The sequence below is a fragment of the Mugil cephalus genome, chromosome 17 (assembly GCF_022458985.1).
Source record: "Mugil cephalus isolate CIBA_MC_2020 chromosome 17, CIBA_Mcephalus_1.1, whole genome shotgun sequence".
Lineage (NCBI taxonomy): Eukaryota > Metazoa > Chordata > Actinopteri > Mugiliformes > Mugilidae > Mugil > Mugil cephalus.
Window position 1 is genome coordinate 12,758,794 of NC_061786.1, and position 25,343 is coordinate 12,784,136.

The following is a 25,343-nucleotide window of genomic DNA, read 5'->3' on the forward strand; positions in this document are numbered from 1 at the left end:
TTGACTAATAAGTTACCATTAAGTTATAATTATTGCTGTACCATTTCAGAGCTGTGATAATGGGGACGTGCACAAAATGACATCAATATGTGCTGTGTGAAATTTGTGGTGAATGTGTGGTTATAGGAGTATTCATGTTTGGGACCAAAGAAAAAGTATATTAAACAACACAACAGTAATTACGAAAGGAACGAGGTGTCAGTGCAACACTTTATTTATTGTTAATTTATAAAATTTATTTTACAAATGAATGACACACACCAGGAGAAGTGTTTAGTTCCCTCTTCTTGTGACGGCAGGTAACAGTTACTGTAAATGTTAATTTCAGTTAAAAAGATTCACAAGAGAATCTCTGGATGAGTGAGTTGAAGCGGGTTAGACATGTTCATAAACTCATGTTCACTTTTTCACATCCATGGAGCCATCACAGAGGTTTCCTTCTGTACTTGCTGAAGAAACAAAAGCATAGTGTTAGCATAAAAGTCTAAAATGATTTTAAAGAAAATCCTAATCTCACTATGCTAGTTCACTATTCTCAGGGATTAGCTTTTTTGAAGTCTTTTTTATCTTTAGGTTTAGAAGGGGTGGTGTTTAGAAGCTCCGACAGGTAAACATGTCGCCCCTTGCTGCGAGTGAAGAAGATGGAAGAGCTTATACTGTTGAAACATGCCAGGTATGTTTGATCAACCTGAAGTGTCTGATAAAAAAAGAATTCAAAAAAGCTTTCACATCATAGATGCTATGAATTTTGTTGCATTATTCTCTGTGAACCTACTATGTAAGTAGTAGGATGTTAGGAGTGTGTTTCACATTTCTTCAGAATTCAACAAAAGATTCTCTTACCTTGTTAAGTTCAGGAAAAAGTTCTTGAATGGCGATATCTAGCAGCACATATGTCAACTGGAGGTGGGGAAAAAATAAGAGCAGGAGCCCAGAGTCACCTTTCTTCATATTTTAGCTCACACTGTTTTCCTCTGGTTAGTTTTTTGTCTTGTTGGATTCTATTTTCTGAGGAATGATTTCTGTGTGTATGTGTGTATGTGGGTGTTGGAGGGTTCTTGTACCTGTTTGTTCAGAACTGGCTGCTGTAAACCATCGAAGAGAAGACGTACACCTTCATACTTGGCCTCTTCCCCGATACATTTCCCCAGAAAGTCTAGAGATAAATGGCTCATGAATTCCCAGCCAAGACATTAATAACAGACTAAGTGCTATGACAGCTGGACATTTGTCCTGTAGTGTGTGCAGTAAAGTAGCCTACAAATTACAAAAACAAACTACCAGGAAGACCTGGATGAATACCTGGAATATAACTCATCATCTCCTCAAACGCCTTCTTCGCCCTCTTCTGCTTGTCCTGGGTGGAGCGTGGCAGGCTGCTCTCGCAGAAGACAGTGTCTGTGAGGTAAAAGTTACAGCACATCATTTCGTATCATTTTGAGAATGATATGCAATGAGAACCACTCTCTTGCTGCTTAACGGACACGTACCTCTGAGCAGGGTGATGAGTGAGACAAGCCGGTGCTCCTGGACCACCTGGTTCAGTTTGCACTGAAGGTAGAAATCTACGTAGGCCTCCAGAGTGTTCTTGAACAGGATCCTGCCTCCCATTAGCAGGTGATGCAACCAGTCAGGGATGTGGAATATGACTCGGGCTGACGAGTATGAAGAAGAAGTGTTCAGCTAACTATTCAAGTATTCATGTGACACCTACAAAGGTTCTGCTTCACTGTGTTTACGGAAATTGTCCTTATCTGGTATTGGAATATATTACATTTGTGTCAGTGAGTGGTTTTATAATAATTCGCTCATACCTCTGAAATATTAAATTAAACATTTCAAGGACAAGTGAAAATTACTCAGTAAGTTCCTGAATGTTTTTATTTCTGTCAGTTTATATTTATTATTACATGAATAACTCCTTGTATGCCTGAGTTTATGGTTTTCTGAATTAAACTTTTCAGTTAATAAAGGTGCATCATCTTATAAAAATAAACAAAAAAAATGAAATAAACAAATAGAGTTTGATGGATAAAGAAAACTCCACTTACCCACATACATTAAGTAGTCATACACCCCTTCAACTGTGATCATTTCCATGAAGTAGTTCTGATTGTGTCTCTTCTCTGTCATCTCTGATCGGCTGGCATTGTTTTTGAAGAGGTCATTGAAGAGCTGAAGAACAATTATGCAAATTAAATCTAAGGGTCTATTCAAGATGTTTTCAAAACTGTGCGACAATAGGTTCGCTGCATTTGGTGCCATGTCAAGATAATGACACGTCTCTTGTGGTACGTCAGTTAAATGGAGCCCATTTAATTTTTGTGTAATCAACCTGAAATGCATTCAATTGTCGACATTTCTGAAAATCCCATCAGTTGAGTTTTTAAATCAAATGCCCAAAGTCTTATTTGGTCATGTCAGGCCCAATTAGAAATGCATCAACAGTACTACACATATGAGACAAAAACATTGGTGCAGTTTGTTGTAAAAAAGTGCAATGACATTTTTCTTTCCTGTAGAGTCAATGAGGCAGACAAAAACCGCTGTAATGAAAAATACAAAGACAAAATAAACATCCGTTTGCGTTGGCTTCTGTATTTCAAACTCTCTTATTTGTTCACCTCCTGCTTTAATTGGGTATTTTATTCCTTTTTGAATATGTTTCTTTTGGTATGTATCAGTGTATTTATTTCTGGAATCTACTTTGCACAGACACAGACACGGACACAACATCACATAACTCAGGTCCTGCGACGATGTCTTGTCCGACAGAAACTGAATCTTTTGCTCTGAGTAAAACTCTGAAACAAGCTGTAAAACTCAGTTGGATTGCGGAAGAGTGAAAACAAAAGTAAAGTGAAACTGATTCCAGTTGCTTTCGACTTTTGAGTGAAGTGAGGACTCCAGTGTTAAAAGAACAACATTCCTCTGGACTGGGCTTGTACAGAGCAAGAGCAAGAATGAAAGTTAGAACCACTGACCTTTTTATCATTTTCTGAAGTGGGGCTCAGGATCGTTAGCTCAGGGCGGCTAGGTTTGGGTTTGGGAGATTCACAGGAGTTGAAGAAAGACTGGATGAAAGGCTCCAGATGCTGCCCTTTCTGACAGAAACACAGGAAACAATTTGTATAATTTACAACTACAGTATTATTGCTCATAAAAATGTATCTGTGTCTCAGTATCTGTCATATACGATTCTTCAAATCTAAAATTATACAATGTGAAAATGACATTGACTAACATTTGTATCTTGCAGTGTCCCAGCCACACAAAAACACAATACAGTGGATACATTACTTACCTCTTTTATCAGCTTGCTGGGGACTGACTTAATGATTTTCCCTGTGAAACACAAACACTATATCATTCATCCCAAGGTCAGGCTGATCAAACATTTTCACCATGTGTTTGACATGTTAAGCTGTTCAAATATAATCTAACTGGCCCATACCGAGGTTAACATCAGGTAACATCTTGTCCAGGAACTGAGACTCCATGCTGTGAGGAGACAGGAAGTCGGCCAGGAGCTGGCTGTTGCTCAGCTCAGGGTGCTGCAAGAGTTTCTGTAAAGAATAGATAAAAATATGAAAATGTTGTAAGTTTGTTTTTTTTCTGTGTCAGACCATCATTCACAGAACAATGAGTGCAAGTGCTAGCTGGATTTGTGAGAAAAATCTCCTTGAATTTTGTCCCAGAAGATACACAATAAGCAGTTATGAAAAAGGTGTGAACTAGGTCATTTTTCTACATGAATGTCTCAAATTTTATTAGAGTCCTTGAATGCACCGCTTAAATCAGTCTTCAAAGTGCACCAAGTTCCCGTCTGCAGAGTCTGAACCCATTCTGTCATTTCCTTTGTCTTAAACAGCTGCATATGCCCACACAACAGCCAAGTGCAGTAGCGACAGAAAGATCATCCCTGCTCTGTTTATACGTGATTTAACCCGTCTTCTGTTCTGACTCCCACTTTCCTTCAAAGTTGCAGAATGATCACTCTTAAAGTATTTCCTGATTTAATCTTGTTGTCTGCAAGCCAATTTGTACTTAATGTAAAGTATTGCAGACTGGTTTATCTCCACCGTAATATGTGAAAAAAAGACTTAATATCTTGTTGAATTCTGGCTCTTCTCCAAACTCATTAATCTACATATATTCTTTATCACTCGTGAAAAGTAAGTCTCAGACTGTATTCACCTGGAGGTACTCCTGGAACTCCTCTCGCTTGGATCTGAGAAACTCGTAATTCTTGGGACCAATTATTCTCTTCGAGGGCAATTGTGCGTCCGGAAATGAGCCTACAGAAGGGTAGAAGATTTTACAAAGAGGAACGCTGAAAAAAACACTGGAAAGAATAAAAAAGGCTTTCTTTCACTTCTAGTGGAAAACGACGACTGTAAGGTTTCCAAATCCTTAAATTATGCAACAGGGCCATTAGGCTTTCTTCTACAATTAAGGTTTACTTGGAAGTTAAATTCTGTGAATTCTCTTATGTGCCACACGAACAACAACATGGAATACAAAAAACCTACCATGGAACTCAGTGAGCTTTGACTCTAGGACGTAGAACTCCAGATATCTTCTGTACACGGACCAGTGCTCGGTCTCATGTCCAACTGTAGGAAGACAGACATTCAGACTTAATAAATTACATCAAACCTTAGTTGGCACATACTTCAACACATCTGTTAAGGGAAGTCAGTGAGTTCCACACAAAGAGCTGCTTTAGCTGCTTTAGTTTGAGTTCCACACAAAGAGCTGCTTTAGTAGGCCTACACAAGTGACAAAAAGACAAAAGCGCAAAACTAACAGTAAAAAAACATTTCTAAAGCTGCTTTTGAGACATGAGACAAATACATCCGCTCGTGTTTTTCCAACACACTGTGAGCCAGGATAAGGTCAGCTGGAGATGTAGAGTGACTCAGGACTCCCTTCAATATGGATGTGTCATATAACTGGGGGACAGGCCTTTAAAATGTATGGAGAATAGTTTGGGAGTGGGGAAGGGTATATATACTTTACATTATATATGTAAAGTAGGGTATATATACTTTACATTATATATATATATAATGTAAAGTTGCATGTATTGCAATTGTTTCAGCGCTTAGATTAGATCCCAAACACTGAACAAGCTTGAAAGGCCTTCCTTTACAAAGTGTCCTGGTTCTTTAATAAATACTTTGTCTTATCAAATAATAATGTTCAAAAACAGTAACTAATAAGTGGGACAGTCTTATTAAACAGCTCAAGGTAGTAGAAAAGTGGCCAATTTGTGTACTATTTCTTACACTGTGCATTGTGGGTACAGAGCACACAAGCCCTGTTTGTATTAATCTGTCTTCTCTCTGTGTTTGCATATTCAACTATTTTATTTAACTCAAACAAGTCCAGCCGCCTTTGTTTTAGTCTTGTTTAAGCCGTACTGTGACTGGAGTAACTGAGATTTGTCACAAACAAATCTGTATAGTTATTGTAGTGATGACAGTGTTTGAACTGTTTGCCAGTTTGCTGTCAAGCCAATCAATATTTTTTGCACTGTTTTCTTACACTTTCTTACATGTGAATATTTTATTATTGCAGATAAAAGCTTGCAGATAGTAACATTGCAATATTATTGATCAAATTCTCATGAAATGCAAAATTACCCTCTGCAGAGGAGGTATACACATTATGCAGCAAGGCGGAAGGACCTCCTAGATGACACGAGAAGGAAAACATCAGCACAGCCTCACCTGCCTTCCGGTCGTTGCGCTCCACATCGATGCAAAACACAGGAATGCGCTCCCTCTTCACATCGTCATCATAGAAATCAATGTAAGGGATGGTGATGTTCCAGGCTGAGAGATTTCTGGGGGTGCTGGGCGTGGAGGCTGCCTCCATGGGGGAGTCATCCTCCAGCACCATCATGGCTTCCTCCACCTTGAATGGGGGGAAGTGGGAGACGTAAAGGTCAAGAACAGAATGCAAAGTTTTTCCAAAGTTCATAACTCATAACGAAAGTTGCTACTGTTAAGGAAGGAAACATGGCAGCCCAACTCAATGAGGAGGAAATTAATTAACCATTTGCTGTCTCAAAATCACTACTGGAGGTGCTTAGACAGCTGCGCCTCAGACACAACGAAGGGAAATGCAAAAGTAAACACAGCATATCCTCTTACATTAAATACATGACATGTATTCACAGACAGCAAGTTACAGTATACGTTTTTGCTGCTGCAGTTATCGATGAGTGAGATTATATCCGTAAATATGACAGAACTATACAAACAAAAACTAAGCTGTTTCAATTCTCTCATTCGAACAGGACTATTAGTAGTTTTTCAACTTTCATGTGTGGTTTCATAGGTAAATACTTCTTTTAAAGCATTACTGAGAGACCTATATTGTTTTTCTAAGATTGACTTTCCATTTTCCATAATCGTCCACAAATGCAAATTGGATTTTCTTATTGCACTGATAAAGCTTCAGTGGAGCTACCCTCACACTCTGTTTTCACATATTACGTCTAAACTGCGTGGAAACTAGAGGGCAATAAAATAAATGGCAGTACTGAGACACACTTCTTGGAATAAAAAGGGAGTCTTGGGCACCAAACAGCAGTGATTAAAGACTAAAACCTGACATCATCGGACTGACTGGCATCTTGCAGAAACTATAAAGAAACTTTATTTTCTTTACTCATCAACACCCCCATGTGGCCATGATACTAACTCCACTTCAGTTTGTAACTAGGGCTTTGACTGGGCTAAATGATTAAGGAGATAACTAAACATTTTTTATGACTTATTGTAGATATGAGATGCTGCTTTAAATTGCAGAATGATCCAGAGGATTTTCCACATTTATAAGCATGGAAAAACACATAGGGTGTGAATCAAGACACTACAGGCCACTATGGACCTGTATAAATGAGATTTATTTCAGATCTGTCTCACCATATCATCCTCTCCCTCTACTAGCCCATAGGATGGCAGCATGGCTCCTTCCATGGTTGTGCTCTTGAACACCCCTTTGATCTTACTGCCAATGCGGCTGATTCCAAAGGACTCACCCCTCTTTGAAGTGTTCCTGTAGTTTGAACAGGGAGGATATTAAACAATAAATGATGGAGAAGACTGGAAAGGCTACAGCAAAGCGCATGCAGCTCGAGAGGGGCACAGGGTAGGAACCACAGAGGAGAGGAAGCAGCACACTGCATCAGTATCATGAAAGTACACAGGAAGGGAAAAGCTGAAGTAGCCAAACCCAAGCCAAGATGACACTTCACAGTCGCTTTACAATGAAAAGCCTGCAAGGCCAAAAGCAAACACAGTACAAAGCTGAGAGCAGTGATTTCATGAACAGATTTGTGGTTTGAAGGGGATCATAAATTTTAATGTTCGCACAAGCGTTGAATTTACCATCAACCAGACAAGAAACACAACATCACAGCTTCTCTGTGGGATACAATAAGTGACATAAATACAAAGGTGAAGCTGAACATAGAAAAGTTACTGCAGTGTGATAAACAATAGGAAAGAACAACAAAATTGGACGAAAAGTACTCATAAAAAAATAGAAAGTCATGCAACGGCCCCACCATGCAGGCGTCCGGCTGGCATTAGGGGAAGGGTGGGGGGTCACGTGGGGTAAATTGGACAGCATGACACCACACTGAGCAACCTGTGACACACAGATGGACCCTGACTTACTTGGGCGATGGGTGGCGGTGAGATAGTGAGCCATATGGGAAGTTTGTGAACGTGGACTGGGCATGGAGGGAGTTAAAAGATGCAGGTGAAGAGCTGCCAGAGGCGGTGAACAGTGAGGATGGGGACTCGGGGCTCCAGTCCCAGGAACTATAAGCAGAACAGGGTCACATCCCCACGGGCAAGAGGAGGGAGAGGACCGCGATCATACCAGGGCAGGCAGTATGGTGGTTACAGAATCAGAGTGGACATACAGTCACAGACACAACACGGCGGTGGCAATACAGAGATGGAATAACAGGCAGACAAATGGGCAGAGTGGAGGGGGTTTCTCAATCGCAGATATGCAGGAAGATCAGGCTCGAACTTGGTCAGAGTTAATGAAAGTGAATGTGTGGAAGCCATTATCCGCTATTTCGCCTATCATCTTTGAGCGGTGTAATTGATGCTGCTTTGAAAACTGCCTTCATAACAAGACTAATAACTAAATGAAAAAACTGCAGCACAAAATCCTTTACCCCCCTGAGTTTTCTGAAAGTTTAATTCTGTAATTTTGGAAACAAACAAACTTGATTTTCTAAACCAGTCTAAACCAGCATGACTCTTGAGTAGCTTCATTAACATGTGATTAGCGATGGCTCGTGCTATGATTAGCATGATTAGCTGATTACGGTCACTTTTCTCAGTCTTCTCTAATTTGCATGTACAGCAAAAGTCCCAAATAAAACATGCATTTTTTAGATTAGCGATAAACATATTCATATGATCAACTAGTGCTCTTTGAACTGAGGCCCTGATTGCGGTGGGCCCAGGGGACACTGAAGTTGTTAAAAAGGCAGTACATCACCCTCTTTAGGCAAGAATGGAATGTCTTTTGTATCTTGCGTGCAGCACTGCTCAGCCAGCCACTGTTTCGATCAGCACACCGATGCCTTATACTCACCGTATGTCATCCAAACTGAGGCTATTTCTGGAATAATATGCACAAGGAGTTAGTGGCTGGGCGTCAAAGCCACATCGACACCACACCTCGCGAAAGAAAACATAGACGTTGAGATCCCTGGGCTCAAGTCAATTTAAGTTTCATTATACTGCAGAGTAAATAGCTCTTGTTTTCATGGCTAATTTACATCTTATTTTAGAGTGTATTAGACTAAACTTGAATTGATGTTTATATTTGATGCACCTGTCACATACTGTATCTTGCCTTCACAGTGAAGTGGCTATGGGGACACTGAGTGTCATGACACTAAAAAAAGCTTCATAACAAATCAGTGAAACTAAAAAGACAGCATTCATTTTAACGCTGGGAAAAATAAAGAGTTGCTTTGTGTTTTTATGGTCCTCAGTTTCTGTAGTATGAAAAGGCACTTGTGTATCATAAAACAAGGTTTATATTTTCTTACACAAAAACTGCTTAAGTGAAATCTACCTGCTCATCTTGGAATTTCTGGCAGGGGATTCGGCACCTCTCAGAAGCTGGCGAAAGTACTGCAGAGAGACACGGGTAAAGGAAATATAGAGTTCATAGCAATCGCAACATCGTCCGCTGAAATTCTGGAACAGTATGCAAGCTAAAGGGGAAGAAACATGGCATATGCTTTTGCTTGAATAACAATTAATGCCTCTCTGCTTATTTAAGCAAAAGGAAAGGGATTAGCAACGAGAGAAAAAATCTTATAATAAACATTTTCAGACACTCTATTCATGCAAGGCAGTGGCCTGCTGTGGACAATGGCTGAGCTCTGGTCCACCCAGTTGTATTCAATGAAACTGCCTCTGAGGGGTGAAATTCAGCTTGGCAGCTTGGCATAACGCCAGGGGCAGCTCATTGGTCAGTTGTTCGTCTGGTATTGATGACAGGGCCGATAGCGGTTGGTGGCAGACGGATCGGAAGACAGAGGATAGCAGAAGCGAGTCATCAAAATCCATGTTAGTTTTAATTTCAACATTTGGCAGAAAACTTCTAAGACGATGAAAATACCAATTTGTTACAAATTATTAATCATATTTTGGAACGTTTCTTTAAATGTGAACCTGGCAAACAGATTTGAAAGAGATGATTGATAAACTGGGTTGTTATCAAAGAGTTGGATGATAATGAGTTGAGTAATTTTTCTTTCTAACCTCATCACTGTGACAGAACATGGGGGTGAAAACATTCTCCAGGAGAGACAGGACATGCTCATAGGCTTCAAACAAGCACCGCATGGTCTGCAGTTTCACCACCTGTGCATATGGCCCCTCAGCAACTGGAAGTTAAACAAAAACACACATATAGTAATTAATACGAGTAATAGATGTGTGGGCTTGTTGGAGGAATTGCAGTAATTCATAAATGATCCATGCTGCATACTGTTGCGTATTTCTTCCACTATAAAGGGGTCGAAGCGGATCTTGTCAACACTCTCGTCCAGACAGTAGGTCTCATAGATTTTCTTCACCTCCTCGTGAAGCATCATCTTCTCTGAGTCAGAAAGCTCCGGGCATAGGATCCTGTCGTTGAATTCCTCTGACAAATTAAGAAAGTCAGACATCACAGTCTTGCTGTTTACTAATAACTGAGTTATTAACTAAGGTGATTGTGTACAGTACAGTAAAAGCAATCTGGTGACTTTTATCAATAACAACACAACCAAATTCAACCTGACTTCTGAAAGGAAACACTTACCTACTGCGAGGCAGAACTGAAGCACATGGACAGCTCCTTCTTGCTTCAGGAAGTTCATGAAGCGAAAGAGAAGATCTTGCTGTTCTCTGATTTCCTTCAACTCCAGCTTTAGAACCTGACGAGTGAGACCACAGCAGGAAAACCACAGTATTCAGCAGCTAACGGACACAATATTCTTTAAACACATCTTGGATATGATCCTCTTATTTCTTAGTTCACTCTGTTAAGCCTAGATACTAGGCTACAAATTATGATTAGATTTGTACCTAATATTGTTACATACAGTATCCAGTGGATTGGATGAAACACTTACTGAGGGCTTTTTGTTGCGAGTATCAGAGTATTTTTCTAGGAAAGGAACTAATGTTGAAGTGGGCTCTGTGGCTTCTTCGGGCTGTTGGGAGAGAAGTCCATAGAAAACATGTTTCACCTATAAATATTAAACACTATTATTTAAGGTTTAAATACAGAATATAAATGGAAATGCAAGTTAGTTCACAGCTCATCCTATACTTACAGGGGAGTTGTCGATGAGTATCAAAATTAAATGATTTACTGTGTCCTGAAATAAAAAAAGTAGCCAGTAAATTCACAAAATTAAAGACACGTCTTTGTTTTCCCTTGAATGCTTATGCTTAACACTGGTAACCAGACCAAGAATCCAATTTAGCCTCAGACTGAAAAGCAGTATCAGCTTCAAGTGCAACAGCTTTGAATTTCTGCCCTTAATATGTCTACACTCACAGGATCAGCCAAGTAGTCCATTGAAGGAAGGAAGACAGAACCAGCCAAGACTTCTCTTATCAGGAGAGTAAGAGATCTGAGAGGAATGAAGAGATACGGTAGCAGGAAACGAGAGAAGGAAAGGGTAAAGAATGATCCTTATCTTCTTTAGTATAGTCTCAGTGTGGCAGATTTCTTCCCAGTAGGACAATGTAGTATGTTCATGCTGCACACTCAGCTTGTGCCTCACTTGGGTAACTACATGATGTGTTACCTGCAGTCAGTAGCCTTTGGAGGCAGGATGTAGGGGAAAAGCATCTCAGTCAGATTCCTGAGGTAGAGCAGCTCATCTCTGCGACTCCGAAGGGCCACGTGGAGATCAGGACCATATTCCTCCAGGGCAGCTTGTTGAAGATACTCTGTGTTCTTTACTACACGTGAAAGATATAAAATCGTTAATCAAATTGTGAACACGGTTTAAATGATTCTGCGTGTGATCAAATCAGCCATACTTTTCTGTCTTGCTTTACTAATAATTTCAATGTGCTTCATGGAAACCTTGAGAAGCTTTCGTGTGATGAGGGATGCCACATCCACCTAAGAGGGGCAAAAATGAATCATTAACAATGTAATTGTCAGCATTAAAAGATTTGAACCTTATACAGTCTTTTTATTACCTTCTGGGTTCGACGAACCAGTACAGCTGCAAAGAAGCGCAAAGTCACTCTAAGCTCGTCTACAAATGCCTCATCATCTGTGATGTCTCTGAAAGAGAAATAGTGTCCAGTCATTTCGATCACGCCACATAACATTTTATAGAAAAATGTATTATGACAGGTAAGAAATAGTTTACCTATACCAAGGATACACAAAATTTTCCAGGACAAGCTCTAAAATCTGAAACAAAACTCATTATGAGACAATTTGATCAAGTTCATAATATGTTTTGTATAAGAAACTAATTATGAGAACTCTCATAATTATATACTGCAAATGATCAGAAAAATACAACTATCCTAACCTAATACATTTTAATTAGATGTGTTTAATTCATGTTTTACCTCTGAAAGTGAAGCATCCACCTTAGAAGGAACTTTAAGGTCCAGCCATGGCTGGTAGTTTTCCAGTAGTAGAGTTGGTCTATCAATAAAAAGGAAGGAAAGGAAAAAAATCCAGTATAATTAACAGAGAAATGCATGAGAGTCCTATCTGACCACTTGAGGGCAGCGTAACACAAACTGATCCTTCCATAAACGGATAAACAATTGAGCTGAGCATCTTTAATTCACATTTAAATTAATTCCAAAGTAATATTATTTTACATTTTACTTCACTGCATCACTGAGAATATCCATTGTGCCTGTCGGCATTCGTTTTTCTTGTGAGTGTAACTGCAGCTGATATAAATACTTGAGTCAGAATAGAACAGATCACAGACACAACCTCAATTACCGCTGCACCACAACATAACCAGGTCACTCACCTGTGCCTTTTGCATTTGATTTTGCCACATACAGCACAGCTGTGGCCCAATGGGAACAGCTCCTGTTGGTATGACTGCAAGAGAAAGTTAACGCGGATTAAGGGCAAGCATCATGAACTGCACATACTGATGTAACTGTGTCCCATCTATTGGTGCATCGACCCATTAGCAGCAACAGCAAACACACCAACTATTTATATGATTGCATCCGTTATACTTGAGCCACTCAGAGAGCATGCATCTGCTTTTTTGCCCTACCTTGAGCTTTGGTTTAATGGAGACTAAGATGTTGGGCAGCAGAGACTCAGGTCCTAGTGAGCAGTAGAAAGTGACGACTCCAGCCAAAAAGGACCAAAATACCATCATAATGTGAATGTATCTGTGGAAGCGGAGGAGTGTCATCAACAGAGTAAACATAACAGTACATAGAAGTGGATAGGTAAGTGTCATGGGCGATGGCTATGGAGTGGCACTGATAAGAGTAATATAGTGTTCTCACCTATTTAAAAGCACTGTAGAAAGCAGCAGGACCAGCAGCAGAAAGCAGAAGACAGGATACTGTCGACCCAGCTCCCTGACCCGGTCCAGCTTCATCCTGCGTCTAATTTTCTGCAGATAAGCCCCGATGCACCCCATCCTCGTCTGCGAACATCTAGCCTACAGAATCACACTGTAAAATAAACAACGCATCGTGAAGAGGCTGTTCAAATAAATACGGGCGTGTGGCAGCGACGCAGGACTGCCATCAACTTACGTGGTGTCGTGGTGGTTATTTTTACGTGTCTGTCTCGATTTACACAGTAAACAGAATGACGGGATTTTATTTATTGACTCCAGCACTTACTGTAAGTGTACGGCGAACGTTATGGGACATTTCCCACTGTAGTCCAGCAAAGACACCATCGTGAAATTGCAAAAAAAAAAAAAAAAAAAAAAAATGTACGCAGTCTGTCTGTACGATCACCGTAGGACACGCGCACAAGCGGCGCGCACACAGATGTAGGATTAGTGGGAAGTACACAGCATCATTCGTGCACAGGGCCGTCCAGCAGTTCCCGTGGGTTCCCGTTAGGCTAATGGCTGCGGTGCTATTGCTGTCATTTCTGGCCATAGAGGGGAGGGGGGAGTGGAGAAGGGGGGAGGCTGGGGGCAGCGGTTGCTGCTTGGACGCGTGATGTCACCTCCGATGCGTTCCCAGCAGTAGCTAATTACGGTCTCCTGTAGTTTAGCTACTAGATGGCAAGTGTGTTAGATATATATTGTAAAATGAAATAATAATAATAAAAAATATACATTTACATAAATAAATACACTAAATGCGTATGACCTGGTTGAAGAGACGAAGTCGACAGCGGAGCATGTCGGTTTGTATTATTTGTCACATAACGGACACGTGGTACATTAGCGTTATTATCGACGTGTCTTAAATAACTTAAAATGACCTTTAACAAATAAAACTACACAACTAACTCGTAAGTGTCGCATTTTCTACGCGTTTCAACCGTCTAGCGCAGACTTGATGTTAACTAATTAATTATCGAGTTCCGGTGTGGTACCTTCTTCCGTTCCGTTGCTTGGTTACCTGAATTTGAAGCGTTTCGTGAGTCCGAGCAAAACAATAGGAGTTTCCCTGTTGATTTAAAACGAGGGTATTTCTGGCCTCATCTGTCGTATGTATGTGCAGCCGACTTAGACTGAAAAGCGGTACAAAGATCGACATGCTCAAATACAGTTTAATGTGTTGAATAATAGTTTGAACACAACTACTGTTCTCTTGGCTAAACTGTACTGGTCAGCAAATTTTCTGGTGTTTGGGTCTTCTTTTATTTGTACTGACACTTTTACTTCTTTGTAACACATCAGTGAAACTTAGAATATACCGATGTTCCAGAGTACAGGTACTGTAAAAAAATAAAGAGAGAGACAATAGTTCACTTAAAATAACACTAATACACTAACAGTATATTAATCAGTGTTATTATAAATCTGATCATAAATCAAAACAAACCTCAATGGAAAAAAAGCCATGTTACAGTATCACTCGAGTTTAAATCCCTGTTGTGTTCTATTGTATATGTTAACATAAACTTACCAACAAAAAAATAGCAACCAACTGCTGCAAAACTAACAGAGTACCCGAAATTCAGTTTTTTATCGAAAGAGTAACACACAGATAGAAATCAAAAACTTTATTACAAAAATAAGTTACACTCACCTCCATCTTACAGTATAAAACAATTTATTTGCAGGAATGCAAAAAACGTTGTTGGCCACCAACAATAGTTTAAAACTGCTAACATCTTTTTTTCAAAAGGTGGTTGTTATGATTTTATTGAGGGAGTTAACTGTATAGAAAACTGGGATTGAAGAGCAGTTTCCTTTATGCTATACCTGGAAATAGAAATCGTTCACTGCAGTATCCCTTCTACCACTATCAGAATATGATCCCTAACCAAACCATAGCAGCTAACATTAGGCACACATGCTCACTGGTTGGGCAATATGGCATTTCAGTCATCCATCAAGATTAACTCCAGAGATCTTTGACATAGTTGCTGTCTTGGGGACTGGGAAGGGATCATTAAAGGTTAACATGATCTTAGAAGATGAAACATTGGATTAGGTTATTTTACATTATTCGGAAAATGGGGTTTATTCTTTTGTTTCAAAAGTTTTTTTTTTGTTTGAAAATGTGTTTTATTCTTTTAGTTGAAAATGTGTTTTTATTCTTTTGATTGAAAATGTGTTTGAACAATATAAAAATCAAACCCACTGGAATACAGTGGCACAAAAGGGACACTGCAGGGCTTTATTTTTGTTTTTTTATTTTTTTAATCAAAGGCAGTTGGATGCCTGTGATGTTGAAGCCTTTACAAAAGTAACAATTTCCGAAAAACTATACACCAGTAACTACATACTCTGAAGAAGCAATGCGGCTAATTCAGTTCAAAATAGGATAAAAGCAGGGCTTGTTCAGACTCATCATATGAGATTGTTTTGCATGCCCAGTTTGACTGTTTGCAGTCTGCAGAGCTGCAGCTAAAATGACTATATTACATTAAGTACATTGTTTTTATGCTGCAGCTCTTGTGCATATTTTGTATGAAAACAAGCCCTGCTTTCATCAATATAGTTTCCCTATTTACAGTACAGGCCGGGTAGTTTAGTCCTCTGTACTGAGGTAGTCAACCAACCCTTTAAAGACAAGTTCTGAAAAGAACCACTTTCCTGGAATGCCTGACTTATCCATGCCAGGTGGGTACACCCTAAAACCCTGCAAATGTTCTCTTTCAAACATCCTGATCAAACAATTAAGATTAACATGGATATTCCGACAATAATTGCAATTAGCACAAAAATATACAATAGCATCAAGCTCCTTTGAGCCACTTCAAAACTAAAAACTTAAAAAGTGCAATTTCTTCAATAATTAGTAAAAAAAAAAAAAAAAAAAAAAAATGGCATGTTCGGGGACAGGGAAGGGGCAGATTGTAAGGGCAATTCATAGAGCCCTATATATCAGGGGTCAGTACAGGGACTCAGGGCAAAGAGGATTCGAAGAGTGTTCAAAACCCTTGGGTGAATCTTTAAAGGTAGACTTTAAAGGTAGATTATGCAGGATGAAGCGTATGAACTTGTATGAGAGCTATCCCTCTCAATAAGCTTCTTTTTTTTTTTTTAATATATACACGTGAAAGTGTGTGGCGGTGTATGTATCTGCAGAAAACATCCTCTGCCTTCTAAATTTGCCATGTTTGTGATGTTTCTACAGACTTTGGGCAGTGAAGGTGCAGCCTGATAACGGCGTGCAGGGTGGCAGAGCAGGACTCTATAAACATAGTAACGAGGTTACATTGCCAATCTCTTTGTTCTGCTCTCCACGCCGAAGCTGTGCGCCCTGAGCGGAGAGGCCAGTGGACAAGACAAGAGTGTATGTACCTCAGCTGCATTCACACACAATCTGCCAATAAGACCTCCCTGCAAGGCTGTGAGGAGATGTGGGTGTGTTTGTGCTTCAGAACGTAACTGATATAAAATAATAATAAAAAAATAATAATAATTCTCTCTGATTAATTGCTTTGTTCTCGCCAAAACTTCTTCCTCTCTTCGTTCAGTCTCTCTCAGGGACCAGGTTTTAATCTTTTTACAAAGAACAACTGACAAATCCTGCATACTGTACCTTTAAAGGTGGCAGTTTCAGAAAAACAAAATTGGAAACACAAGCACAAAAAAAAAAAAAAAAAAAAAAGTAAAGAGGAGGGGAGATGCTTCTTCTGTAAGGCTGGAATATCATTGGACCTTTTTGTCATGCTCGTAGTTGTTTCAACATCCATTGCAGCTTATGGTGTAACCCCACACATCAAGTCAGTATCCACCGTTGACAGGTCAGGACCGCCCTCGGCCCCGTTTCCCTGCTGAGCAAATGAAAGATCAAATTAGCACGAGAAACCGGTGTTACACACATTGCCCACCATATTTTTCCACTGGCGCTGGTCTCAGCTGGTCTCCTGAAAACTATACTATGTTGTGTACGAACTCAGCCTTGTGGCAAACAAACTGGCTGCACTGAAAGTTGATAACTGTCAGATTAGTTACAAGAACAATAAGCAGGTCTAATTTTAAGTGCCGCCTTGTAATTATACCAACATTTCAAGATAATTAACACCCGGAGATTCAGCTTTAAAGAGCTCCTCAATCCTTGATATTGCTCTTTGTGTTTTTGTTAAATAAATAAAAAAAAAAAACAGAAGTGTGGCTTGACTGGTCACCACAGTGTGACTAATGTGATTTTAACCATTTGAAATTTCTTGTGTCACACTGTGAACAACGTCATCTACCTCTGATTGTTCCAAGACCTCCTCGCTGGGAGAAGCCCACTCGGCCCCTCGGTGTGATAGCACCACGGCCCCTGGTCTGACTGGCACCGCCGCGGAGTCCTGGCCTCGCTCCTCGTCCTCTCCCAGACCCTTGGAAGTCCTCGTAGCCGTAGTACGGGTCATCGTAGCCGCCCCGGTAGTTGTGGTAGTCATATCCATAGTAATCGTAATAGTCTTCATAGCCGTAGTAATCAGGGGCGTAAGAGTAACCTCCGCGTCCGCCTCGCCCTCTGCCTCTTGTGGGTGGTGGCATGTGGGGCGGCCCGTAATAATAGTATTCATCATACCTGAGGGATGACACAGATCCACATTAACGCTGCATCCTGCTATACAACCAAATTACACCTCTGATGACAGTACTTCTCTTTGCAATTGGTTACATAATCACTAGGTTCAACTGCATTCTTCTTTCTTACATTTGTGTTTTAGCGGCTTGTCTCTGGGCTTTGCGCTCCTTCCTCTTCTGGTCAGGTGGCTTGGCAAAGACGATTTCAATGTGCTCTCCTTCAAGGTCCTTGCCATTGAGATCAGCCAAGGCCTGTCAAAGTCATTAAGAAACCGTTTAACGATGTTGTTGCTGCAAATTTCAAGTTTATGCTCAGCAGCATCATTTTGCCACGTCTATTCAAAGAAGTTATCTATCATACCTTCACAGCACCATCTCTTTCCTCAAAGTGGATGAAGGCATAGTCTTTCAGTTTTTTCACTCGCTCCAGCTTGCCGAACTGGCTGAAGGCCTTTTCAAGTATCTCCTCTGTAACAGTGCTTGCTAAGTTCCTCACAAACAGCACCTTGACCTAGAAGAAGAAAAAAAAAGATACAGGCTTTTAGAAGACAAAGGAACTCATGGGGGGCGTCATTACTCCTCTGATGGCCTCTCTCTCTGTGTTTTACCTTGGCCATGACCTCTGGGTCTGGGTCCTCGATGGGATCAGCCCACTCCACGGTGACCACATTTCCCCACACCTTCACCTTGCCGCTCATTAGTCGGCGGCGAGCCTGAGCTGCCGTCTTGTGGTCTTCATATTCCAGGAAGCAAAAGCCCCGGTTTTTCTTCTTGTCGTCTGGCTGGTGGTACAATATGACATCATTCAGACCCTCTGCGGAGACAATGAACAGGAGAGAGGTGAAGACAAGTCAGCAGGTGACACAATCCTTTACAATGGAGATTTTCAAAATAAAAGCTTCACACCATAAATGATCAAATGTGTTTCACTGTTTTCATAAATCGAGCGCCCCCACCACCCCAGAAAAAGAAAATCAGTGTAGAAAGAGTAATTTTTACTATGTTTAGTGTTCAGTCAGATCTTAGCGGTAAACCGTCAGAGTGGCATGAAGCACTCCGGCATAGGATGAGATCATCATTCAGACACCAACAGGAAATGCTTTAATAATCTCTACTGTTAGAGTTTCAGCTACTGATCTGACGACTGGATATAATCAGAAATGCAAGTAAGCCATTTTAACTATGTGCAGTAGGAAGGCAGCTGATGAACAAATACCAAGAATGACAAGTTAGAGGCTGGTGCTGACTCACCTGTGACTTTTGCAAATTCTTCAACAATCTGATCTTTTGTTTTGCTCTTGGGGATGGAGCCAACAAACAGTCTATTATTGGCCACAGAGATGCACACACCAATGTGTTTGCCCGGTCGAATTTCATTGTTGTTGCACTGCGGAAGTAGGGAAGGTAGTATAAGAAACAATAGAAAAGACGAGAGAACTTACGTAATAATGTGCCAAGATTGTAAAATTTCACAACTTTCTATGTATCAACTAGCAAAACAAGTACATTTAAGATATTGTTTCTACATTGTAAGCTGTATTACTCAACTGAAAAGGCCAGAACCAAATAGTCTTGCGCTTTCAGGTCAGAATTGCAGTAGACCTACCAATTTGACAGCCTGCTGTGCAGCTTCTTTAGTGCAGAAAGTGACAAAGGCGTAGCCTCTGTTCAGGCCACTGAGTGGATCCATCATCAGGCGCAGGTCCCAGATGGGGCCAGCTTTCTCAAACAGTGGAACCAGCTCATCCTCAAAAAGGTCTCTGGGGATTTTGCCTACAAATATCTGAGATTGACAGGGAAAGGGAAATGCGGTGCATGAGAGCAACTCTTTCACTCGCCAAAAACAAAGCATAGATGACACTCTGGTAAGAAGTATCCAGTCAGATCTTAGCGGTATGCTATCAGTGTAACCAGGGTTACTATAGAAGATAATAAAGTTTCATCATTTTGGACACTTAACACCTGAATGCTCTTGGCCAAACCTTAGAGTGATCAATTAAAAATGCAACATTCTTGCATTATTACACTTAGTGAAGGTGAAAACGTTCTGTACCTCTGTACCGATGGTTGGCTGGGCTCCTGAGTGAGCAGACTCTGGTGGGGGACCACCGTACTTCCTCTGTCCTGTTGTCACATCAAGTGTGTAACCAGTCCTTTCCAGCAAAGCCTGGGAGTCAGACAAAAGTGGCAAATGAAAATGATTATTGATTGCTCAGCAGTCATAAATGTGTCTTGTATTGAAGCATCTTGGTTTCCAATCAAAAACACTCACAATTTAGACATGATGTCCCAAGAATAAAATCACTTTCATTGTAATCTCTAATGTACTAGCAATTCTCACTTTAATTTTGGCTTCATCTGGTCCTTTATTGGTATCCGACACTTTGGTCCCTTGTTTCTCTCTCTGTCTGTACGTCTTCATCACGCCACAAAGAAAGGCACTTTTGTTCTGGGGGGGTGAAAAAAAAAAAAAAACAACAACTATTAAGTACGACCAATAAAATGCTATAGAACATATAAAAACATATCAAAGTCATTAGATAAACATGTGGACATGGCAGTGAGTGCATACTTTGTAGATAAAAATCAATGTCAACTGACAGCTATTGTGCAATAACAATTCAACTAAATAATAACATCATTCATCACACTTCACAAAGGACATTCACTCAGTATCAAGGCATGAAGAACGGACTGTACAATAAATCTTTAATGTCATACGCATACCTGAACATGTGAGAGGTCGCTGTCCTTGAATTGCAAAAGGACTTGAAGAGCACCTTCTTCGTTGAATTCTTTCAGAGCTTCAATTGCTCGATCATCTAAGTCACTGTGTGACACCAAACCTGGAGTTTGAACAACACAGAAAGAGAAGATGAGTTTCTAACAAAGTTTTTTATCATCATCTTGTCAAGCACAGAATTTACAGTACAAGTGAGAGGATCAACTGTGGACTGTTGTGCACAACTACTATCTTACTAATGAATAAATAATGACTGCTACAATTGGGAGTGAGGGCCATCTCAATCTAATGGAGCGGTAGGCAGGCTGCACTTTACTGTCCAACCAGCACGTTTTCGCAGAACTAATCACAACAGATGTGACAGTGCAACTCGATATCCCAGTACCCCTCTACCCTGTAGCTGCGAGTTTCTAATGAGCCGCTCTGCATTCTCCTCCATGGAGGGGCCGTCACCTGTCCCAGGCAGGCACACACCAGACAGCTGCTGCCATTGTTTCTGCCTCAGTCCCATCTGGCTCAAAAGGCCAGACCAGTACTTTACTAGATGTGACAAACCAAACAAGTCCTAATATGACCCCGAGACTTTGTTAATACAGCCCATCCCCGCGCCGACTTGTAAAATCTGAGCAAAGTAACGGATATTTAGGCTATCACTGACAACATATGCAGAATATATACAACATACATATTCTTCACTCTACAGTCATTTTTGAGGCTTCGTAGAAATTACAGGCGAGACTAGAGAAGTTCATCAAAGACTCCCAGGGAGACACAACTAATTCGCCCTGACACCAGTGATCATGCAACCATGTGGGGAATGCAAATGCTGCAATCATTTACACATTTTCACGCTGGTAATGTGTAATTTAATATTTTGTAGCACTGCAGTACCCATTTTGGTAGGAAACCACAAAAAGTTGCTTCAGGATCCCAATTCCCCCATTCAAAAAGGTGATAAAAATGACAGTACATGCAAGAAATTGATAAAACATAAAATTTGCATATTGAATATGCAAGTATATTCAGGGTGCCTTACCTGCTATGTAAATTTCATCTAGTTTTTCAGCAACTTTCTGTGGTAAACCAGCTTCTAATAAAGTCTGGAAGTGCTCAGAATGGGTAACTGCAGCAGAGGTGTCCATAGGTTCTTCTGGACCATTTCCATTAATATGTTCTGTGGCCATGTCTCCAGAAATCTGTGTAAATGCAATGAGCCAAATTAATCCTGGGTCAAGGGCAAGACTTTGGACGTGTTCAAGAGAGTGTAAAGTCTCAAACTTGTGAGGCAAATTATTTTGAAAAACATTTATATATATAAAAAAAAAAGAAAAAAAAAAGGCATGATCTTAACTACAAGGAAGTGACGTTCGTACAATTTATTCCAGACCATCAAGAATGGGATGATTATTTGTGCCAAATAAGTTACTGTGGTCATGTGATCCTTCACAGTTTGGAGACTTTTCACTATCTTGACTTAACACTTGTAGCTCTCTCAGCTTGCATGAAGCAGAAGCCCCCAAACCTGGACAAAACAGATGTGACATTGTGTGCGAGACAGACAATGCACATACCAAACTCCCCACAGAAATCAGTTCAATTGCATATTATAATACCAGTAAAACTACGGCGTCTGTGTCCATGTGGCAGTGCTTTCCACTCTGGTTTATTCTGGGCAAAGATGTTTGCTAACGCCTGAGCCTCGGTCCTCTTGGTTGCTGCTGTTGTAGGAGCCTTGTCTGCTATGGTCTCTAAATTACACGTTAGCTTACCTTCCCACTGCTGACTTCAGCACAGGCTGGATAGCTGATACACGTGTTCCAACAGAGAATGAGCCCTGGTTTCCGGTGACTGACCAGTGAGCAACTATGCACCCTTTAGCATTTTCTTTAATGACACTTTCGCGGCAAATATTGTGACAATAAGGTAAATACTCCAAATGTCGTGATATTGACCACCCCAGACATGAACGAGCCTTCCTTCCCTTTGTAGTTATTGATACCGGGGCCATAACTCGTGCAGAGCAGCAAGCAAACCGCCTCTCTTTTCTTATTACTCTATCCGGCTGGACTCAGCAAAACGTGGACGACAATCTTCTGTTTTGGCCTAACGTTACCATTTGCTAATATTAGCTTAATGACATCGCGCGACCGATTTCTCGTAGTGTCGGCTAATCGATCTCATCATTAAGCACGTGCTTTCGCTGCAGTTAAAAACATTTCTACAACGCTGAAATACGGTCATTAATCAGTCCCACATACCGCCGCTTGATGTTTAGTCCGAGGCTTTAACATATTTGAGGGAAATGAGCGTTTTTTCTTCAACTTTCGCGATGATCTTAATTTCAGCGGGGAGGGACCGACTCGCACACGTTGAAACAAGCTAGCTAGCGGGCTAGTTTGCCCAGCTAATGTTTTAGCTACAAAGCTAACTAGAGACCTTCATCGGGACAATAACATGAGGCGCTAGTGTGCATTTTCTAAGTGCGGGATAAAATGTATTAATTCAACGGGTAAGAAAAATATCCGATAGTACAGCAGTAAGGCGCGATCACCAGGGATTGCTAATATAGCAGGCTTTCACCAGCTAGGTGCGGTTAGCATACAATGACAATGAGCATGTCAGTTCCATGATCTGTCAAAATGGGCTAGCTGGAGCTAGCATGCTAATTCGAACGGAATTTCACTGAGGCCATTGTTACAACGTCATTTGTCGGTAGGGACTTTACCAATTGACAAAGCACTGGTTTTACATTTCATTAGATTCGGCGAGGCCCTGAAAGCTACACATTTAGCCTGCTGGATGCGTGGTTTGTCAACGTGCCGCCACATAGGAAGAGTCCATTTTCAAAAAGCCGGTCTGGAGAACTCGTTCCCAACCACCACCAGTTTCCACATTGTTTGAAACAGCACCGCACGATTCAGACTTTTTAGCAATCAATTAAGCAACAATCACGTGACCAATCATAAGCATTCGCCCTACCTGCCGCTGGCACACCAACGCGTATGGTGTTGATTACTTAGGAAGATAAATGTGATATTTAAAAGACAGAAAAAGTGTAAAACTCCCGGCACTGGTCCGGCTTCAGTCATTCACTCTTGATGATGTAAAATGGCTGCCACGTTCACGCCTCGAGTTTTGTCTCGTCGATGGGGTTTCTTGGACAGCCCTGCACGGGCTTGCCTTGTATGCATTTTACAGTAGAGCAGCAGGTCATCCGCAGCATCCATCATCATTAGCGACGATGAGTAATTTCACGACAACACGCCCGTTTATTTGACGGTGCACGCTTTGGTTAATGAAACAAATCAAATCCAGCTTACAAATAACAAAAGAATGAGACTAAAACCAAGCATCTAATGCAAGCACACAAAAAAAATCAGTAATCAGGAAATACAACCAGAAATTTTCACAATAAAATATATTTTTTCATTAATTATTTATTCACTAATCGTTTATCTCAACGCCTTTACCACTGCTACTAATTCTAACACTAATTGCAATTACGAAAGAAGAGAATACTCCATTTTCAGACTAAATGTTATCAAAATATTGGTCCCTGTGTGTTTTAACCTGAAGCCACATATGCAGAATAGCACTTGCAACTACTGTAGAAGTGTGTCAGTCTGTAAGTTGTGAAGTAGGTCCCACTTTCCACCACACTGTGTCACTCTTCTCTTATCACTCCTCTGCAACATGAACAAAAGAGTCGCCAGAGAGTCTGTGCACCTGTATCACATTTATTTGCATCCACAATTAATTATTCTGTCAAGCTCTGGTGAATAAAGTTTCCACTACTATGAAGTATATTTATTCATGCAAAATTGCTTAATAATTTGGTTAGCAAAAGAATATGTGCTACAGTAGTAGGGAAGTTTTTTTTGTCACACATTCAAAAGTAGTTCTCTTCTGTATGCATTTGGTATAGTGTGGCATTAAAATCTAGTTCTACATTTTTTTATAACTGAAGGAAATCATGTTCTGATATTAGCACATTTTCTTACTCAGTACAAAGGTTTCACACAAAAAATGCAGCTGTGCTAATATTCTAACATATATAATAATATTATAAACAAATTATATACATTGCAGAGAAATAAATGCAGAAGATATAGTCCAGATGAGTCCACGGGTATTTTTTTTATTATTTTATTTTTATCTGGGACTACAGTAAGATACAAAATCCCAAGTCTTTAACTTAGCAGATGGTTCAGAAACACACTATGTTTTCCAAGAGTGTAAAAAATAATGTTTCATAAGTGCTGCCAAACCTCTGACTGTAGAAATTGTGCTAGAGCTGTAAAAGAAACCTTATTTTGCAATAAAAAGTGAAATGGACCTCCATTTACTTTAAAATATTAGAGTGATCTTGCCACTCCTCAGCTATTAATTACTCCAAATGGGGCATTTACAGTTAATTTTAATTATAAATTTAAAATTGAAAACCCAAAGTGGTAATGAATGTGATCATAAACAGTAATGGTTTTTGTTTTTTTAAAAATATATCCTCTGGGAAATGTATTTTTATGAACACATTATAAATTTATGTTTGTCCTGGTTTATTATGCTGGTAATGATGCAGACTACACAAAACTCACATTGCTACAGCATAATATACTCTTGAATCAGAGTATGTGCAGTAGAGAGTGGATCTGCTTTAATCACGAACCTAAACATTCTAGCACAACCACTATATTTTATTTTATTTTATTTTTTATTTTTTTGGTAATGTATTATATGATACAAGTAGATAATATTTATGTAAGTGTGATTGCTCCAGTGTATTTGCAGTAGGAGAAAAAAAGACTTGTACAAAAACAACCTCTATGATATCCAATTGGATAGGTGAGGGGTCCTGATATAACTTGTCTT

At 40.2% G+C, this 25,343-nt stretch overlaps 2 protein-coding genes across 11 annotated transcripts; both read right to left on the reverse strand.

Moving 5' to 3' along the window:
- Positions 1-198: 198 nt before the first annotated feature.
- LOC125023199 (sorting nexin-14-like) lies at positions 199-14,000 on the reverse strand. 8 transcript variants are annotated; one of them, XM_047610284.1, is made up of 31 exons: positions 13,413-14,000; positions 13,068-13,225; positions 12,827-12,947; positions 12,569-12,642; positions 12,147-12,225; positions 11,939-11,982; positions 11,763-11,850; positions 11,598-11,682; positions 11,360-11,516; positions 11,107-11,182; positions 10,880-10,924; positions 10,676-10,792; positions 10,363-10,477; positions 10,048-10,203; positions 9,819-9,943; positions 9,124-9,182; positions 8,635-8,661; positions 7,695-7,841; positions 6,939-7,071; positions 5,736-5,922; positions 4,533-4,616; positions 4,198-4,298; positions 3,455-3,566; positions 3,305-3,345; positions 2,985-3,104; positions 2,052-2,175; positions 1,491-1,655; positions 1,303-1,398; positions 1,065-1,156; positions 844-900; positions 199-449 (listed from the first exon to the last, which is right to left on the reverse strand). In XM_047610284.1, exons 1-31 carry the CDS (start codon positions 13,677-13,679, stop codon positions 408-410), a joined length of 3,294 nt encoding a protein of 1,097 aa, XP_047466240.1. In that variant the 5' UTR covers positions 13,680-14,000; the 3' UTR covers positions 199-407. The 8 variants fall into 8 exon arrangements, with proteins under 8 accessions (XP_047466240.1, XP_047466248.1, XP_047466243.1 ...); XM_047610292.1 differs by having other exon boundaries at positions 13,068-13,238; positions 13,413-13,994; XM_047610287.1 differs by having other exon boundaries at positions 10,676-10,756; positions 13,413-13,990.
- Positions 14,001-14,742: 742 nt separating this feature from the next.
- LOC125023200 (heterogeneous nuclear ribonucleoprotein Q) lies at positions 14,743-23,606 on the reverse strand. Of its 3 annotated transcripts, none has more exons than XM_047610294.1 (12): positions 23,454-23,606; positions 21,511-21,670; positions 20,459-20,577; positions 20,073-20,180; positions 19,785-19,898; positions 19,338-19,514; positions 18,983-19,118; positions 18,340-18,545; positions 18,093-18,242; positions 17,862-17,983; positions 17,407-17,732; positions 14,743-16,980 (listed from the first exon to the last, which is right to left on the reverse strand). In XM_047610294.1, exons 2-12 carry the CDS (start codon positions 21,656-21,658, stop codon positions 16,955-16,957), a joined length of 1,632 nt encoding a protein of 543 aa, XP_047466250.1. In that variant the 5' UTR covers positions 21,659-21,670; positions 23,454-23,606; the 3' UTR covers positions 14,743-16,954. The 3 variants fall into 3 exon arrangements, with proteins under 3 accessions (XP_047466250.1, XP_047466249.1, XP_047466253.1); XM_047610293.1 differs by having other exon boundaries at positions 14,743-16,983; XM_047610297.1 differs by lacking the exon at positions 21,511-21,670 and having other exon boundaries at positions 14,743-16,983; positions 23,454-23,602.
- Between the last annotated feature and the right edge of the window lie 1,737 nt (positions 23,607-25,343).

Coding starts and splice junctions, on each gene's coding strand:
- LOC125023199 (XM_047610284.1), bottom strand. CDS start 13,679: ATGGCCAGAAATGACAGCAATAGCACCGCAGCCATTAGCCTAACGGGA. Junction 10,204..10,362: donor TCAGTTCTGCCTCGCAGTAG/GTAAGTGTTTCC, acceptor TTAATTTGTCAG/AGGAATTCAACGACAGGATC. Junction 1,399..1,490: donor ACTCATCACCCTGCTCAGAG/GTACGTGTCCGT, acceptor TTTACCTCACAG/ACACTGTCTTCTGCGAGAGC.
- LOC125023200 (XM_047610293.1), bottom strand. CDS start 21,658: ATGGCCACAGAACATATTAATGGAAATGGTCCAGAAGAACCTATGGAC. Junction 17,733..17,861: donor CAAGCCGCTAAAACACAAAT/GTAAGAAAGAAG, acceptor GTCATCCCTCAG/GTATGATGAATACTATTATT. Junction 16,984..17,406: donor AGGTCTTGGAACAATCAGAG/GTAGATGACGTT, acceptor TCATTTGCTCAG/CAGGGAAACGGGGCCGAGGG.